This window comes from Dendrobates tinctorius, unplaced genomic scaffold (genome assembly GCF_039654945.1).
Source record: "Dendrobates tinctorius isolate UK_male_01 unplaced genomic scaffold, ASM3965494v1 ptg000062l, whole genome shotgun sequence".
Lineage (NCBI taxonomy): Eukaryota > Metazoa > Chordata > Amphibia > Anura > Dendrobatidae > Dendrobates > Dendrobates tinctorius.
The window spans coordinates 23,556,742-23,575,757 of NW_027361730.1; the positions used below are offsets into that span (position 1 = coordinate 23,556,742).

Genomic DNA, 19,016 nt, shown 5'->3' on the forward strand with positions numbered 1-19,016 from the left:
GCGGTTTGGCACCTGCTCCATGACAGGTATCAAACCGCAGGCTAATCCGCAGAGCAATCGCAGGTCATTTGACCTGTGGATTTAGACATATCAGTGCGGAAAAATCCACAGCAGAATACGCAACATGTGCACACACCCCAAGTCAACAGAATGGTATTTTAAAGGAAGTTACCAGGATTAATTTGAGCAACTGAAAGGTTCTCCTGATGGATGAAGACACCCACATTGTGGTCCAAGAAGGGGATAGCCACTTTAAGTTTATAAGTGATCTCATAGTTGCTTATTAAGAAGAATCAGCTGTTATGGTTTGCTTATTCATTCCATCTCATCTTTTCTTGAATATTTGTTAAGTTAAATCTGTGCTTGAGTAAGGGTACTGTCACACTTAGCGATGTACCAGCGATCCCGACCAGCGATATGATGCGGTCAGGATCGCTGGTACATCGCTAAGTGGTCGCTAGTGAGCTGCCACACATGCAGATCTCACCAGCGACATCGCAGGGGTCGGGGGTCGCTACTTACCTGTCAGACGAGGCGATCCTGACGTCCTCCCGCCCGCGTCCACGCATCGCTCGTCTCCACAGCAGGAAGCTGACGACGAGAAACGGCCCAGGATGTTCTCGCGCGATCAGCGATAACCAGCGGGGGAGCGGTCGGAGGTAAGTATCACACATAGCGATATCGCTAGCAATATCGCTATAACGTCACAAAAACCAGTGACATTATAGCGATATTGCTAGCAATATCACTTAGTGTGACAGGCCCTTAAGACAAGAGAAGTCTACTATCCACAATATATGTAAATGATTTATCTTTATTCAGTCCATAAGATGCTGATTACCATAAATGCCAAAATTACCTGAAGCTTGGCATGATTTTCCATACGACGTAGAATAAAGATTCTGGGCTGAATGCAGTCTGGTTACCCTGCCACAATGAACACAAAGTCTTTCTGAACTCTTCAACTAATGACCTGAAAAACAAAGTATTTCAAGTTATAAAACACTCTGACCTCATATTTTCACTTTAAATCAAAATGACTCAAGATAATCAAGCAAACAAGTTTATATGATCCAACAACCAGCATTCATACACGGGTATTTCTAGCAAAGATAAAAACAGCATGTTGAATAGACCCATTTTCACAAAATAGACTCAGCACCACAGACTGACACATTATGAAGCCCAGGTATTTAGATAACAGGAAGCCAGGACACTGCTATAGTTGTGTTTTGAGAGAACCTAAGCACCGACACAAATGAAATAGATTATTCTTGCTTGCAAAAAAAAACAAACTGACTTCTTATCAGATCCGGCACCAAAGATAAGGAACAGATAGCATCCACCGTTTTGACCTGTGAGAGATCTTTGTCAAGGACATTTGTGGTTTACAAACATATGAAAACCAATTGCAAGCGAGTAAACACGTCATATATAGTGTCACTTGTAGCATAAAAACATGTAGGATAAGAACGGAACTAGACATCCAAAACAAAATTACACAGTACAAATTGTTCCACAGAATTAATCAAACAAATAATGATGCTAAAAGGAGTGGAGAGGGCAAGATGAGGTAGATATGTCTGCATATCACAGATGTCCTTGACAAAGACCTCTCACAGGTCGAAACGTTGGATGCTAGCTGTTCCTTATCTTTGTTGTCAGATCTGATAACAAAATCTGATTTTTTTGTGAGCAAAATTGTTGCGGGACGGAGCTTCTCTATATTTATTTTCACCTTATGAAGCCCAGGCATCACTGTGTTTTTGCTGGAAAGACAACCAGAGAAAACCCCTGGCTTAGATGATCATATTAGTCCATCCTACAGGTAACGGATAATATTACAAACTCAGATAGAACTCACACATTAACTTCCCCTTGACTCCTTGTGTGGTAAGTCCGACGTCCCGCTGTTTTCCCATTCCGCAGCTCTACTGCCGGCAGCTCTATGAAATAGCAGCTAAACTGTTGAATGTTGCTGGAAAAACACAAAAAGATGTTCACATAAAATACACAGGCAAATAGATAAAGTACAGGTAAAAACCATTATACCATAACGCTGAACCTTGGACGAAGCTTTCCAAGAGAAACATGCATCGGGTGTAGTGTGTCCCTGGCTCCCTGTTCTAATTTATAACACTCTGACTGTATTAAGGCAACTTGTAATTGTATTATGGTAACTTATTTATGTGCCTACTCAAGGGGTGTTTACTACCTTTTTTCTAGTGTTATCACCTTTATGAGAGAAATATTTTAGGACCCCAGACATGTTTGTGGAGTCAAATGGTATCTTACATCCCTTGGCTTTACTTTATTACCCCAGGACTACCTTCTATTGTTTCTTCTTTACAATGAATTAATACTTATGGTTTTTTTTTTCACTTGTGGTTATACACTGCCATCTTGTGACAGTCATTAACATTGCAGGGAGAATATTCTTGTCGGGATTTTTCCCATCCTGTTTATCTGTATTCTTGTGTTGGCGCTATACTAATACTGTGTATTTCAATTTAGGTGAATTAATGAAGATGTGGTTTATTGTATTTCGTTGGCTTACACTTCATTCCTTTGAGGAATTTTTTTGTAGGATGCCATAGGTTAGCAAATAAGGGTACATGGTATAAGTATCTTTTGTATATTATACTTAGAGATATGGCTATAGCTTTGGTGTCCCGGTCAATCCATGCAATATTTGGCTCATCATAAAATACCGCAACTTATAAAAACATACATCCTCTGCAACTCCCAGATTAACAGTTTATATTGGGGGATTCAGCTGTTTGCTGAGCTGGTTTCAACCTCAAACAGGCTGCTGCGATTCAAGCACAAAGTTTTGGAAGCCGAGACACACTTATCTATACAGATCCTGTAAGGCTTGTCTACGCCAAAATATCATATCAGCGTATCTTACCTTAGTGACTGGAGTATTGCATTCATAAAACAGGTATTTCCCAAATTTCGTAAACCAGTGGCACAAATTGCAGAGGTACTTCCCTTGTGAATAAAGGAAAATCATTAAGTAGAAATTGAATGTGGGAACATTTACATATATACATTACAGTGACACGTGTGAATGTTATTACAGTAAACCTATGTTGTAGTAATCATGCAGTTATAGAGGACCTGTCCAATCCCCTGACATTTGCATTTTTGTAAATACTTTTATTGCAAATAAAATGAGAGAACTTTCCTTTGTCCTCCGCATTATGTGGTTCTTCTATGCCTTCTAATTTGTGAAGATGAAGAAAGTGACAATTCACCAGTTGGTAGGGGTGTCCCTACACAATCTGGTGCAGACATGATTAGGCTGGAATCACACATTCATGTTTTGTGATCGGAGGTACGGACAGCGATGCACGGACCAGCTGCCCCCGAACTTTACAACCTCATAGACATTGTGGTCTGTACTTGGATTGTAAAACAGGATGTGTGCATCCCACCTTTAAAAAAAAGTCAGCAATTCATTTATACATTTCTAGGAGGAGTAACAGAGGAATACAACAGAATTATAAGAAAAGGTGCTCCAATATTGCGATTTCACATGGAATACAAGTTTACTTCTTTCCCTGCATGACATTCGGTGAACAAACTTATGAATGAGTCACCGAGGAGGAAAAACAAAAAACAAGCTAAGCCACAGAAAACCAGAGAGGTTGATAACTAAGCGGATTGCAAACCCCCGATCCTATCCACACAACTAGCAGTAGCCGTGGAGTGTACCGATGATGATCCTAGACGCCTCGCCACAGCTGGAGAACTAAATAAGCCTAAAGCAAGAAAAGGGGAAATCTAAACTGCCCCAGAGCAGACCCCAAAGGAATAGATAGCCCCCAACATGTGAGACAAGATGAAAACACAAACACAGACAGAAAAATAGGCTGAGCAAACGATGGGACCCAAACTAACTAGAAAGGACAGGAAAGGAAAGATGCTGTCTGCAATAACGCACAAAACCCTGCAAAAAATGTCCAACACTTTCTCATAACAAAAACCCTGAAGTCACTAGACTTCAATTCCCTATATCAGCACTTTGGTCTCTTTTTGCTCTGTCTTCAGAATATACCAATCTGATCAGGGACAAAAAGCAAACTGGCATAAACAGAGACATAAGAATGGAAATTCAGCACAGTCCCAGCAGGGGCTGGCTGACCACAAAAACTGAGTAAACCAGACCAAATCTCATGTGAAAAAATAGCAGAGCACACTTAGCTTGAGAAGGCAGGAACAGAACTAGAAACCAGAACCTCAGGACAGGAAAATCACCAGCACAAAATTAGGGAGTCGGTTGTCTTAAATCCAGTCAGAGACTCCTGATGTCCACTCACAGTCCTCCTCCTCAGGTGGCAGGTCTCTGCCATTTAGATCAGCTTCATTACCTACTGTCACCACTAGAGGGAGCCCGGATGGAGAACTCACGACTCCTCTGTCAACACAGCCAGCTCCACCACCCTCACCAGAAGCCAGAGGTAAACCAGAAAATGAGTTCACAACACCAAACATTGGCAGACGGCAAAACACAGGGAGAAAAAAAACAAAAAAACAAACACACTCCAATAGCTTAGAGCAGGCTATCTGCTGTGTGAGACACGTAATGACAATCCTGCAGAGCTGTGTGTGATTAAAGTGCTGGGAGTAGAGCAGAGATGAGTGCTTATTAACACCTTTCATCTCACAGCAGTCAGTGTGGGGTAAAGGGTAGCACATCGGAGCTTTGTCTCATAAAAAAAAAAAAGTCTAAGGCTATGTGCACACGCTGCGGTTTTTTCTGCAGATCCGCTGCGGATCTGCAGCAGTTCTGCAGACAGTGTATAGTAGCATGTAAATCTGTGAGACTTACAAAATGCTGCGGATTTTTAACTGCGGAAAAGCTGCGGTTTTGAATCCGCAGAAAGAAATGACTTGTCACTTCTTTTCTGCGGATTCTGCTGCAGTTTACCATCTCCTCCATTGTAGAGGTGATAAACCGCAGGGGAAAACGGCAGGCCAATCCACAGGTCATTTTACCTGCGGTTCCGCAGATACAATCCGCAGACCTGAAGTTGCAAATGTTCTGTCACAGCGTTGTCAGCTCTAATGTTACACACACAAAGGAAATAAAAATGTTTGTAACCACACTCATCCCTGCTCTTGGAACTTTTTATTTCCATAATGCTCAATATGAAGGATTTGCTTACAAGCATCTGTCTCTGAAGGCATCACCAAAAAAAGGAGATTTTTGTGTACTCACCGTAAAATCTCTCTCTCTTAGCCTCTAATTGGGGGACACAGAACCATGGGTGTTATGCTGCTGTCCACTAGGAGGCGACACTATGCATAATCTGAAAAAGATTAACTATGGCTCCTCCTCTGCAGTATACACCCCTGGACGGCATCAGCCTTCTCCAGTTTTGTGCAAAAGCATTAGGAGAAACGTAACAGAAAACGACATAAGCATGCCTGTAAGAAGGCAACTATGTACGAGCTCAAAGAACAATATGAGAACTCAACCGTAAACAACGGCCCGTAAGGGCAACAGGGTGGGAGCTGTGTCCCCCAATTAGAGGCTAAGAGAAAGAGATTTTACGGTGAGTACACAAAAATCTCCTTTACTCTGTCGCCTCATTGGGGGACACAGAACCATGGAACGTCCCAAAGCAGTCCCTGGGTGGGAAGCAATGGACGAATATTGTGCTAGCAGGTCCCTAAACTTGGGGCACTGCCGCCTGCAGAACCAGTCTTCCCAGGCTCGCATGCGCTGAGGACTGGGTATGAACACTGTAGTGTTTTGCAAACGTGTTTAGGCTAGTCCAAGTGGCCGCCTTACACACTTGTTGTGCCGAAGCCTGGTGCCGAATGGCCCAGGAGGCCCCTACTGCCCGCGTAGAGTGTGCCGTGATACCGGCCGGAAGAGAATTGTTAAGGCGGTAAGTCTCTTGCATGGTGGACTTGATCCACCTGGCAAGGGTGGCTTTGGAAGCCGGCAGACCCTTTTGAACGCCTTCCGGAAGAAGGAAAAGGGAATCAGACTTCCGGAAGGGCGCAGTCCTAGACACGTATACACACAATGCCCTGATGAGGTCAAGCGTATGCAGAGCCTTCTCCACTCTATGAACCGGAACCGGGCAAAAGGGATGGCAATGAAATTTCCTCATTGAGGTGGAAGTTGGACACAACCTTCGGAAGGAAGGATGGGACTGTACGGAGAACCACCTTATCCTGGTGAAAGGCTAGGAAGGGCCGTCTGCAGGAGAGTGCTGACAATTCAGACACCCTGCGAAGCAAGGTGATTGCCACCAGAAAAACTACTTTCTGTGATAGAATGCGGAGTGGGACTACCTTAAGGGGTTCGAAAGGTGGTGCCTGCAATGCTGTCAGGACCAAGTTGAGGTCCCACGTCTACAGTGGACGTCTGTAGGGGGGAACCAATCGGGCAACCCCCTGGAGAAAGGTCCTTACTTGCAGCTTGTTAGCGATGCGCCTCTGAAAGAGCACTGAGAGCGCTGACACCTGGCTCTTAAGTGAGCTTAGGGATAGCCTGGCGTCCAGGCCCGATTGAAGAAACCCAAGTACCTTTGGGAGGGAATATGGGAGTGGGACCTGTCCGCGAGATTCGCACCAGGTAAAGAAAGCTCTCCAGGTACGGTAATAAATCTTGGCGGAGGCTGGCTTCCTTGCCCTGATCATGGTCGTAATGACATCCGGTGAGAGCCCTGCCTGGGTTAGAACCCAGGTTTCAAGGGCCACGCCATCAAATTGAGAGCCCCTGAGTTCTGATAGAACGGACCTTGTGACAGAAGGTTGTGACGGTCGGGGAGCCGCCAGGGGGCGTCTGCTGTAAGTTATATGATGTCGGCGTACCATGTACATCTGGGCCAGTCCGGCGCGATCAGGATGGTTGGAACTCCCTCTTGTTTGATCTTCCTCACGACTTTGGAGATCAAGGTGAGGGGTGGAAAAAAGGTACAGAAGCTGGAACTGGGTCCAGTCCTGAACCAGGGCATCTGCTCCGAGCGACCGCGGGTCGCGTCTCCTGGCCATGAAATTGGAGACCTTGGCATTGAGATGGGATGCCATTAGGTCCACGTCTGGGGTCCCCCAGCGATGGCAGATCTGGTGAAAAATTTCGGGATGGAGAGACCACTCCCCCGAGTCCATTCCTTGTCTGCTGTGGAAGTCGGCTTCCCAGTTGTCCACACCCGGAATGTGGACCGCCGAGAGTACCGACCTCGTGTCTTCCGCCCAGTGGAGGATATGTGCCACTTCTCTCATCGCTTGGGTACTGCGGGTCCTGCCTTGGTGATTCACATATGCCACCGCCGTGGCATTGTCCGACTGTATCCTGATATGAGAGGCTGCCAGCAAGTAACGAAAGGCTCTCAGTGCCAGGAAGATGGCCCGAATTTCCAGGATATTGATGGGCAAGGTCGCTTCCACTGGTGACTACTTGCCTTGTGCCCTGTGATGTAGGTGCACCACACCCCAACCTGTGAGGCTTGCATCGGTGGTCAGGACCTTCCATTGACCTGAGAGAAAGGATTTTCCTCTTGGAAGCGAAGTTGGCTTGAGCCACCAGTGTAGGGACCTCCTGGTCGACGATGTCAGCCGGAACTCCCTGTCGAGGGAGAAGGGATTCCTGTCCCAAGACTTGAGGATGGCTAGTTGAAGAGGCCCGAGGTGAAACTGGGCAAATGGTACCGCCTCCATCGCTGCTGCCATCCTGCCGAGGACTCTCATGGCAAACCGGAAAGATCGGGGAGGATTGCGGAGGAGTATGCGAACTCCCAGACGGAGAGCCAGTGCCTTGTCCCTGGGAAGGAGCACCAGACCCCTGGAAGTGTCGAATAGCATCCCTAGGAAGGTCAGGGACTGACTCGGGGTAGTCGATGACTTTTGTAAGTTGACTAACCAGCCCAGTCGACTCAAGAGTGTCGATTGTGAATGAGACGCTGACTTCGCAGTCCTTGAAGGTGGAAGTCTTGATGAGAAGGTCGTCCAGGTATGGAACGACTACAATGCCTCTGGAGTGTAGAACGTTCATGGTGGCTGCCATGATTTTGATAAACGTCCTGGGAGACGTGGCGAGTCCGAACGGGAGAGCCACGAACTGGTAGTGGTCCTGGTTCATCGCGAACCTGAGAAATCTTTTATGGGTGGGAGCAATTGGTATATGCAGGTATGCGTCTTGTATGTCTATGGAGGTGAGATATTCTCCCTGCTCCATGGACGCAATGATGGACCGAAGGGACTCCATGCGAAAATGACGGACCCGTACATATTTGCTGAGTTGTTTTAGATCTAGTATGGGCCGGACGCTGCCTCCTTTCTTGGGGACTACGAATAGATTGGAGTAGAACCCTCGGAAGCTTTCGGTCGTGGGAAGCGGTACTACGACTCCTGCTTGAAGGAGAGAGGAGACCGCCTGGTGAAAGGCACGAGCCTTGTCTGGCGGTTTTGGTGGAACAGAGGGGAAGAACCGGTTCGGTGGACTGGAAGTGAACACTATCTTGTATCCGGAAGACACTATTTCCCTGACCCAACTGTCTTCTGTAATAGGCAGCCAGACTTGCTGAAAGAGTAGAAGTCGTCCGCCTACTGGTGGGGTGTCTTCCGGAGTTTGTGAGTCATGATGAAGCGAAATTCTGAGGTTTTCCTCCTTTGGGCTTCGCCTGGCCTGCTTTCGACTGCCAGGTCCTGTCCGGCCTCTGCACCGCCCGTGGGTTGTCGCTGCGCGGAGAGCGGTTACGATTTTGTGCTGGGCGCGAGACTGACCAGCCCGAAGAATTCCGAAAGGATTGGAATCGTGTTTGATTACACCGTTTAAACGTGCGTTTAGGTTTGAGTTGAGGGAGAAAGGTACTCTTACCCCCAGTGGTGTTGGATATCATTGTGTCCAACTTTTCACCGAAAAGCCGTCCACTGCAGTACGGGAGATGCGTGAGGGATTTCTTTGAGGCCGCATCCACTTTCCATTCCCGCAGCCAGAGGATACGCCGAATTGTGATGGCGTTTGCTGCTATCCCCGCTACACCTCTTGCGGAGTCAAGGGCTGCATGAAGCATGTAATCTGCTACTACTGCTATTTGAACCGCATGGTCCGACAGCTGAGGATTTGAAGTTTGAAGGCCATCTTGCAATGTTTTGGCCCAAGCCAGAATGGCCGTGGCCGCCCAAACTGAAGCGAACGCGGGGGCCAGGGAGTCCCCTGCCGCTTCGAACACTGAGCGAGCCATTCTACCTGTCGGTCTGCTGCGTGCCTGAGGGTTGAGCTATCTGGCAGTGAGAGGAGGGTCTGTGCTGCTAGTCTAGAGACTGGGGGGTCCACTTCAGGTGGATCTGTCCACTGTTTGGTGTCCTTTTGTGGGAAGGGGTACCTAGCTTCTAAATATTTACAATTGGTGAATTTTTTATCAGGCTGTGCAGACTGCTTTGTAAGGATCGTTTGAAATTCCGGGTAGTTAGTGAAAACCTTAGGTGGTTTCAGAACACCTTCAAAGCAAATCTTGTGTTCTGGGACTTCCGGGGTTGGATCGGAAATGTCCAGCACCCGATGGATGGAAGAGATTATGTCCTCAACTAGCGCTGTGTTGCTAGGGAGACAAGGGACCAGAGACCTCTCTGTCTCATTGTCTGAGTCGGAGTCACAGATGCCTTTTCGAATCCTGCGTATCGCTCAGGTGTTCCCTGGTGGGTGAGCTGGGGCGGAGGTCTTCTTGTGGAGATTTGCGTTGTCTGTCACTGGTAGGGGACGGTCTAGGCGACCTGGGACCACGGTGTCTCTCCCTGGTGGGGGATGACCGTGTGCTATGGGATGACGCAGAGGAGCGCGACGTGTGGGCCCGCTTACGTCTGGGAGAGCCAGAAACTGCCTGTCCCTGGGTGGAGCTGTCCCTTTGCTGGGTAACACTCATAGGCGAGGCATGACCCTGCAGAGCCTGGAGTAATGTGGAGGTCAGGTTATCTATGGACTGTGTCATAGACTGCGACATCTGGGTAGCCCTTTCCAACGTGGTAGCGGCCGCTGAAGCAATGATAGGGGCTTCCTGGGGCTCTGACCCAGTATTTTGGATACAATCCTTGCAGTGCGGGTACGTGCAGCCACTGGGGAGAGTGGCTTTGCAGGCTGTGCAGAAAGCATAAAAACAGTCCTGCCTGGTTCTTTTCCTTGAGCCCGGCATAGTGCACAGAGGCTGGCTAGCAGAAGACTGTACAAGGGTGACTACGCAAGGGAGCTATAGGAAAACCTTGTAGGTAATATGGATTCACAGCCGAGTAAAGAGAACCCGGCTGTGATCTTACCCCACCAGTGTGCCCCTAGGTCCAGCGCTGACAATTCACAGTCCTGTGCCCCCCGGAGACTGCTGGCTTTGCTGCTGCTGTATGGGACAGTGTCTGCTGCAGCGAAGATGGCTGCCGAGGAGATGAGGGAGAAGAAGGGGGCGGAGAGCTGAGAAAGAGCGCGCAGAGATGTGAAAAAACGCGCCCTTTCTGCCTCAATCCGCCCCTTCTATGACACTGTGGAGTGTCATATTTGTCATCCGGGGGGGCAGGCCGGGGGAGCCGCGGCCTAAATTAGATTTCTATGCCCAGGAAGGGCTCCAGGTCGGCGCGGTAGTCCGAGTGTGTGTGTGGGGGGGGGGGGGGGGGTTGTCGCATTTTTACCGGACCCCCCCCCCCGGATTGAAAGGCAGGCTAGCGGTGAGGCCACAACCTGAAGCGGGGCCCTGTGGTGGGTTCCCCTGCGGCGCTGTAGACTAATGCTGCCGCAGACACAGGGGCACATAGAGCCCTGTGTCTGCATGTGCTATGCCTGCCTGCACTCCCCCCTGGCCCCGACAGGAGCCCGCAGCTGGCTGGGGTCCCTGGATGCTGCGTAGGTTGCCATGGACAGACCCTACCTGCGGCGTCTCAACCTAATACCCCCAGAGGGGGATTAGGGAGGGTGCTGCTGTCACCGTCAGGGGGCTTCTTCCTCGCCCTCAACCCAAGACCAAAAGGAATTGGGGAAGTAGGGGGGTCTCAACTTCGAACCAGCACCCGCAGGACTGGGGAAGAGCGACATGGGGAACCGCCATCTCAACTTCAACTGGGCACCCCATAATAGGGGGCCGAGGAAGGAGACATGCCGGGAGTCTCACTGAGGAGACCCACTTTTCTTCATCTGTCATCCGAAGAAAAAAAACGGAAAAAAGAAAAATCCTTTAGGTGTGCCTCCTTGCGACACTAAGCAAAAACTGGAGAAGGCTGACGCCGTCCAGGGGTGTAAACTGCAGAGGAGGAGCCATAGTTAATCTTTTTCAGATTATGCGTAGTGTCGCCTCCTAGTGGACAGCAGCATAACACCCATGGTTCTGTGTCCCACAATGAGGCGACAGAGTAAATGGTATATGTTAGATTACTGCATATTTCTCATTACAAGACTAGAATTCTAGAAGTTACATCCTGCCAAAAACCATACAAAAGGGAATGTACTTTTCTGTATGATCCTTTTATCTCTTCGATGACCTTCTCAGAAAGTAATAAAAACAGATACAACATAAAATGAACCAAGGTCAGCGAGATAGTCCAAGTACTTACATTTATTTTGAGTGTTTTTTTATTCAGTGATGGATTATCCAATAACTTTCTCTTCCTATGCCTTTCTGCTGTGAATGCAGAGCTGACAAAAGATACAATTACTGACAAGTCCACTCAAAAACAAAACTTATTGACTATGCTACTGTTATTATTCCCACCATAATACAGATTTCATACAATTCATGACATGAGGCAGAGAAGGTCAATGCTATCCTTGGGGCTTTAAATGGAATTTCACCCACCTCATATTCTTTAATATGTAAATATAACACTTTCAAAGACAAGCCCAGCAATACAGTCACATGGCCAGTCTGTTCCTGTGTTAATGAAAAATCAATGTTTGAATTGATATGCAACTGAGGCTGAAGATCTATGGAAGTTCTGAAGCATCTGTCACTCCAGCTCTATTCACTGTCCAGCGCCGGCCGGCTCCTCCTGTTTAACTGACAGCCTCCTTGCTGTGGGACTTCATTCAAGCAAGAAGAGCGGCGTTGGGCAGGGACTACAGCTGGAGTACAAAGGCTTCAGATCTACAATGGCCATTTGTTTATCAATTCAAACACTGATTTCTCAGAAACAAAACAGACTGGCCATATAAAGGTATTGCTGAACTTGTCTTTCAAAGACCTACATGGACATATAAATAGTTTGGGGTGCAATATCCTGCAGACAAACTCAATTTTTAGCAGGTTGATTTCACATATGTTGTGCACTGAGCTCTTTTGCCCTGCTTATGAATACCACAAGATGGCAGTGTTTTCAAATGTTTGTTAAAGGGGTATACAGGTTTAGGGTCAATAATGCTTATTATGTCTAACTTTTTATGTATACAATATTTCTAACCAAACATCACTTTATTAATCAATATTTCCTCAGTTCTCCAAGCCTGCATTTTTTCCCCAGAATCTGGTCCCTTCTTTCATTTGTTTTCCCCACATTACATGCACTCAGCAGCATATCAATTCTTTAGTTTTTCACTATTCTAAAGTTATTGGATTACTGTTAGTGAATGAAGACCATTCACATGTAGAAGCTAAAATCCTATACATGGCTTGTCCAGTATATGCCAATAAACCATAAAAGCTGCATGATCAACTTTGGTCTTGGGATAAATTTCATATTCTAGCCTGTAAATGCAGCTAAAGACGAGGAAAAAAAATATAGGTTTCAATTTTCTACTTACTTTTCCAAGTTTTGCAAGAGTTCCCGAACTTTCTGCACCAAAGATAACTTTGTGTCATTAACCACAAAGTCATCACAACGGTAACTGAAAGCAGCAAAATAGACATGGATAAATCATATATCTTTTTTATTCTTGTTACTATATAAAATCTGAAAAGCAGTCACAGGAAGCTGACGCTTTCCGCAGGTCACTTTGGGCCACAGCTATTTCACTAACATTAGTTCCTGCAGGTTTAGAACCTGTGCAATCCCTGTACATAGACGGCTGTCCTGTTTCTCAAAGTTTCCATAGCACACCCCCCCCCCCCCGCCGTTAGCTCTGCTTCCTCCCGCTGTTTCCCCCCCCCCCCCATCATGGCTGTTGAAAATAGCCATGCTCTGTGGTGCTCTCATTTTTCTGACATCTTAGTCAATCAATGGTGTAAAGATTGATCATATGCACCTCCACTCCATTCAAGTCGGGGCTCTGAAAGCCTGGGTTTCACAGTCTTGATCTTGAAATCTAAAGGGGGTCCCCAATGTTAAGCCCCCACCTATCAGTAAGACATAGAAAGGGGATAACTTTGTAACAACCCTTCAACTTGACGTAAGCACTAACATAAGTAATAATAATGAGACATTCACTTTAAGAAGAGTGTGTGAAAAATACTGATCCTCACCAATATGTGCTGTAGCTGCTGCAGTCCATACACACCGTGTGCTGGGTTTTCTCTTTCTCTAACTTTTCTTGTTGCTTGTGATTGGGCAGTGGTGTTTGCGCTTCCTCGTAATGTTTTTTTGCATGACCATTCACGTACCTGTTCATCACATGCAAACAATCACACAGGAAGAACAAGTTTTTCTCATCAGGAACATTTTGCATCTTTTTATTATAGAGGTTTATCTCACTTCTCATAAAATGCATTCAAGCACATCTACACTAGTATGCATAGTATTGACATCAAGGACATTCATTTAGAGACCAGAAAGTTCTAACACCCAGTACGAGCTGAACACTCCGTGTTAGTATACATGGATCCCCTGCTTCATGGAGCATTTAGAACTCTCGATAATCACGTAGGAACACTCAGATTCAATTATCGGATCAAGTAAATATTCCAGCAATCACCAGATGAATGAGCAAAACAAAATCATCATTATCGCCCACACATCAGCCGTGTAATCAGGGCATGTGCTGCCGATAACATCCTACTGTATGGGGACAAAACAATGGTGTAAGTGATCGCTGTGTACCCATTATTATTTATTCGCCTGTGGAAACACAGAAGAAACCGAATACCAATGGATTTGTTAAATAGTCAATTTGTGCTTGCTAAGGTGCACTGACGGGCCTTCCAGCTAACTTTACTCTTATGCTCTGATGATACTGGTGTCATAATTCCAGTTTAACATTCTTCTCTCCATCTATTAAAAGATAAGTCAACACAGCACATGCCCTTACTGGAAGAACCACTAAACTATCTAAAAATTTCTGCCATCAGGGAAAATTTTCCCTTAACCCCCGAATCCGTTTTCAACTTCCTGACCAAGCCAAATTTTACAATTCTGACCACTGTCACTTTATGAGGTTACACCTCTGGAACGCTTCAACGGATCCCAATGTTTCTGAGACAGTTTTGTTGCGACATATTGTACTTCATGTTAGTGGTAAAAATTTCTTTGATATCTTTCGTAATTTTCAAACTTTTAATTTTTGTGCCCTTAAATCAGAGTCATGTCACACAAAATAGTTAACGAATAACATTTCCCACATGTCTACTTTACATCAGCACAATTTTTAAACAATTTTTTTTTTTTTTTTTTTAAGGTACCACATCACATTTCAAGTGACTTTGAGGGGCCTATATAACAGAAAAAAACCCAAAATGACACCATTCTAAAAACTGCACCCCTGACGGTGCTCAAACCCACATTCAAAAAGTTTATTAACTCTTCACGTGCTTCACATGAATTAATGGAATGTGGAAGGAAAAAATGAACATTAACTTTTTTTTCAAACATTTTATTGTAGACCTTTTTTTTTTTTTACTTTCAAACAGTAACAGGAGAAAATGGACCCCACAGTTTGTTGTGCAATTTCTCCTGAGCATACCCATACTCCATATGTGGGGAAAATCTACTGTTTGGGCACATGGCAGGGCTCGGAAGGGAAGGAGCGACGTTTGACTTTCTGAATGCAAAATTTGCTGGAATAATTAGCGAACGCCACGTCGCGTTTGGGGAGACCCAAATGTGTCTAAACTGTGGAAACTCCCCACAAGTGACTGTATTTTGGAAACTAAACCCCTCAAGGAATGTATCTAGATGTGTGGTGAGCACCTTGAACCCCCAAGTGAGTCACAGAAGTTTATAACGTAGAGCCGTAAAAAGTCACATTTTTCCCCACAAAAAGGTTTTTAGCCCTAATTTTTTATTTTCCCAACAAATCAAGCCACAAAAAAGCTTAGTCTATTCAGATCTATTGAAATTCCAGATAAGGAAAATCATGCAAGGAAACTTAGGTCTGAAACCTTTGAGACACCACAACAAAAATTCCAAATTCCCCATACTGCTATTCCAAAATATTTACTATCACAGCACCTGACAAACGTTGGATTAATATATATATAACTTTACAGCACTTACCGTCCACAGTGGACACTGGAGCAAGTCAGACAAACCCATGGGCTTTTATTAGAGCGGCAAACTACAACAAATGCAAAAAAAAAAAAAATACAGTGAGAAAAATATGAGAACTTCTGCTGCAAATAACAGGGAAAGGGATACTTCAGGGTACATTCACATTGAGCTCTTCAAAGGGAAATTTTCAGGCTGAAAAATCCACATCTAAAAAATATTTTGCTTTTGTAAGAACTTAATTGTAACAAGCTTTTTAATGCCATTTTTTCAGCGGATGCACATTTAATGGTTTGAAAGAACTTGATGTTTTCTGGTACACTGCCATGACAAAAACCCTGATTAAAGTAAAAGCATGAAAAAAAATTATTAGATTTAATTTATCCATGGTAACAAGCTCTAGAATCGACATGTTTAATTCTCCCACATGTGAAAATACCTCTTGAACAAATTCAACATAAGTTCATTTTTCCATTCAAATGATGCTTGTTGCTGGCCTATTTAAAGAGCATTTTAATATAGACTAGCTTGGCCCGTGCAAAATTTTTGCACATTGGTCGTCGGGGGCACAGGCAATTTCAGAAAAAGCAAGCTGGTCAAATGTAAATGCATTTCATGAGCTGATGAACACAGACAGGTATTTATATATGTAGATTGGTAATACAATAAATTGGTTTGATAAGTAGAGGCCAAAAAATGTTTTCTGGTTGAGGTGCCACCTGCAGGTCATTGTGTCTTCATGCAGGTTTATGAAAATGAATGTTTAAACTGTATTTAGTGATAAAATCAGGAATGTGTGGTTTGTTTGGCTGTTTTCTTGCTGGAGGGGGCAAGTTTACCTTTCAAATGGTGTATCGTGTGTGTGTGGGTGCAGTATGAACAGGGATACAAAGGAATCACTGAAAAACAGTGTTTAGAAATAACAATAGATTTTCAGGGCACAATTTGTGCCAAAAACTGCCCCAAAAAGTGCAGTGTTAACTTGCAGTTAGACCCTGTTCTTGTCTGCTAACAGATGGAGACAGGATCCTTAGGCCACGTTCACACGCTCAGTATATTACATCAGTACTTGTAAACCAAAATCAGAAGTGGGTGAAAAATTTGTAAGTGGTGATGTGTTTATATTTTTCCCTCTGATTACTTCTAAACTAAAACCAAGAATGTTAATATTGAGGTACAAAACCTCATCAAATACTCAACGTGGCCTAAACGGTCAGATAATGGCAGATGCTCGTTGAGACGAGCCATTTAATATGAACTCATGTAAACAAGCCGCCATTGGTTTCTTAAAGGGAATCTGTCACCCATTTTTGAGATATCATATAATGATATAATTCAATTGTGTGTCACATAAGGATTCTCTTAGTACTTTTGCTTCCCCCTGACCCCGCACCTGCTCCCTGTCTTGCTCTACGCATTTCTTCTTGTGTAGAGCAAAACAGGGAAGGGGGGGGGGGGGCAGGTGAATAAGCCCCGTCCTTCGGACCGGACAGCGGCAGTTTACATACATCTGAACCGATATAAAAAAGGTATTTATGCATGAAAGGTGCGGGGTCAGGGGGAAGCAAAAGTACTAAGAGAATCCTTATGTGACACACAATTGAATGATATCATTATATGATATCTCAAAAAAGGGGTGACAGAGTCCCTTTAAGGGTAGGAAATGTGCCGCAGATAACGAGGATGTCCGAGATGCACTAATGTGGTTCTGTGCACATACTGCCTTGTCTGAGCAGGGAATTAAATGACCACCAATGCAACAGGCCTGGTCAGCTTGAGATTACACTAGAGCTGGCGGCTGTGCCCCTAGGACACTAGGATAACACTACAATCTGAAGCAATTCACCATATATTGCCATTTTCTGCTCTTAACCCCCGTGATCCTTCAGATTGGCCCTCTGCCAGTACTGGGATGTGTAGTTCCACCACACCAGCAAGGAGTTACAAAGACGCAATTAATGGCTGTCAATTTTTGTTTTTTAATTTAAAAAATATCACATTTCAAACAGATGCAGCTTTTCCAAAACCCTGCTAAGAAAAAACGCAAGTAGGCACACAGCCTTAGGCTATGTGCACACGCTGCGGATTCTGCTGCGGTTCCGCGTTTTTGGAACTGCAGCAGTTCCACAGACATGGTACAGTACCATGTTACCCTATGGGTATTAAAAACCGCATGTCAATTCTTTGTGCGGATTCCGCTGTGGTTTCACACCTTTAACATAGTAGAGGTGTGAAACCGCAGGTCACTTTACCTGCGGTTCCACGCGGAAAAACCTGCAGCGTGTACATTGTTTTCTACTAGGCAGCTAACCCCTCCATAATCGTGTGGGTGGCTGTTTTTATCAGTCGTCTGCACCTGTGCTGCCCCTGCCTTTATTAGTGGAGGCCTGCGGCATCCTGCTGGAAGTGCAATTGTTCATCAGGCAGGGTTTTGGAAAGGCTGCATCTGTACAGTCGGTACTTTTCCCTCAGAGGCTGCAGTATCAGTAGCGTGATGCGGGGCTCCACAAAACAGCGTGAGAGGTAAAGGTTCTTCTGTAACCCTAAGTGCCGGAGGAATGGCCGCTTCTCATCTGACCTGTCCCGAAATGACAGCCCTCCGGCTCAGAGGGGAACAAAAGGCCAGAAAAAGCCACCTCAATGCATCTTTATCTACCCTGACTGCAGCAACAGGGGGGCGTTCTGCCAGGACCCCAAATCTGAGTAATGGCAGAAGTAATAGTATACATACACCTGCTATCTTTGGGAGTTTTCCTATTAATGACAAATTAAGAACCCCACCATTATATCAGAGAGGGTGCGGGCACCACAGAGTGGGTACATGGCAGCCTCACCCCAGGAAATCAGGATTCAGCCCCAACAAAGGGAGAGAGGCCAGGGGGATGCCACCTCACTCCATGGCGGCAGCCCCATGTGCCACAGGCTGGAGGGAGACTCGCCCCACAGCCAGGAACAATGCGGCCCCGCACAGTGCTCTCCACTGGAATACACGTGACGCTACTATCGCCACAGCTATTCCCTCTGCCATGCCCGGCCGCACACTAGGCCGTGCGCAGACCCGGGACTTTCCTGAGCGCTGCAGCCAGGCGGCGCTGCTTCTCCAGCGGGTGGAGCACGGGGAGGAGTAACGCAACTCACCACTGCAGCACCACGAGGAGGGGCAGCCGCTGGGGAAAGCGGCGGCGTCCGGTACTATACACACACTGGCGGTAAGGTGCGGGCACTCCATGGCGAAGCGGAGGGACACAAGAGGTTAAGACACAGCACTGTAGAACCGGGACTTTTTCCACCATAGAAACATGGAGGCGTGGCTTCCTGACGCAAGATCATATCACTGCCCCTACTGCGTGCAGGCTGATGGTTTCTACGGTAACTGTGCTGCACCAGGTTCTTCCTGTTGTGCATCAGTCAGGATGCTGTGGAGGCGGCACGCTTCCTGCTCTGCCTCCAGACTGACGAGTGTGTGTGAGGCTCAGCACGGGCACGTTCATACAGTCAGTATTTTACCTCAGAATTTGTAGGCCAAAACCAGGAGTGGGTGATAATACAGAAGTGGTGACGGGTTTCTATTATTCTTTTCCTCTGTTTCACTCCTGGTTTTCCCTTACAAATGTAGGGTCGGTGGGCCGGGCTGGGGGGTGGTCCCTCGATATACCGCGCAGTGA

The 19,016-nt window shown here is 46.0% G+C and overlaps 1 protein-coding gene across 2 annotated transcripts in view; it reads right to left on the reverse strand.

The window, feature by feature from the left end:
* Window positions 1-18,808, reverse strand: part of USP3 (ubiquitin specific peptidase 3) — a 65,626-nt gene extending 46,818 nt beyond the window's left edge. Inside the window, exons 1-8 of one of the 2 annotated variants that reach the window (XM_073579386.1) lie at window positions 18,490-18,808; window positions 15,361-15,421; window positions 13,395-13,532; window positions 12,737-12,820; window positions 11,554-11,635; window positions 2,912-2,994; window positions 1,865-1,978; window positions 860-973 (exon numbers count right to left, since the gene is read on the reverse strand). In XM_073579386.1, coding sequence (XP_073435487.1) covers window positions 860-973; window positions 1,865-1,978; window positions 2,912-2,994; window positions 11,554-11,635; window positions 12,737-12,820; window positions 13,395-13,532; window positions 15,361-15,421; window positions 18,490-18,580 — 767 coding nt within the window. In that variant the 5' untranslated portion in view covers window positions 18,581-18,808. Of the gene's footprint in view, window positions 1-859; window positions 974-1,864; window positions 1,979-2,911; window positions 2,995-11,553; window positions 11,636-12,736; window positions 12,821-13,394; window positions 13,533-15,360; window positions 15,422-18,185; window positions 18,205-18,489 lie in introns of those variants that run through there. The other variant, XM_073579387.1, reaches the window with a different exon arrangement.
* Window positions 18,809-19,016: the final 208 nt, after the last annotated feature.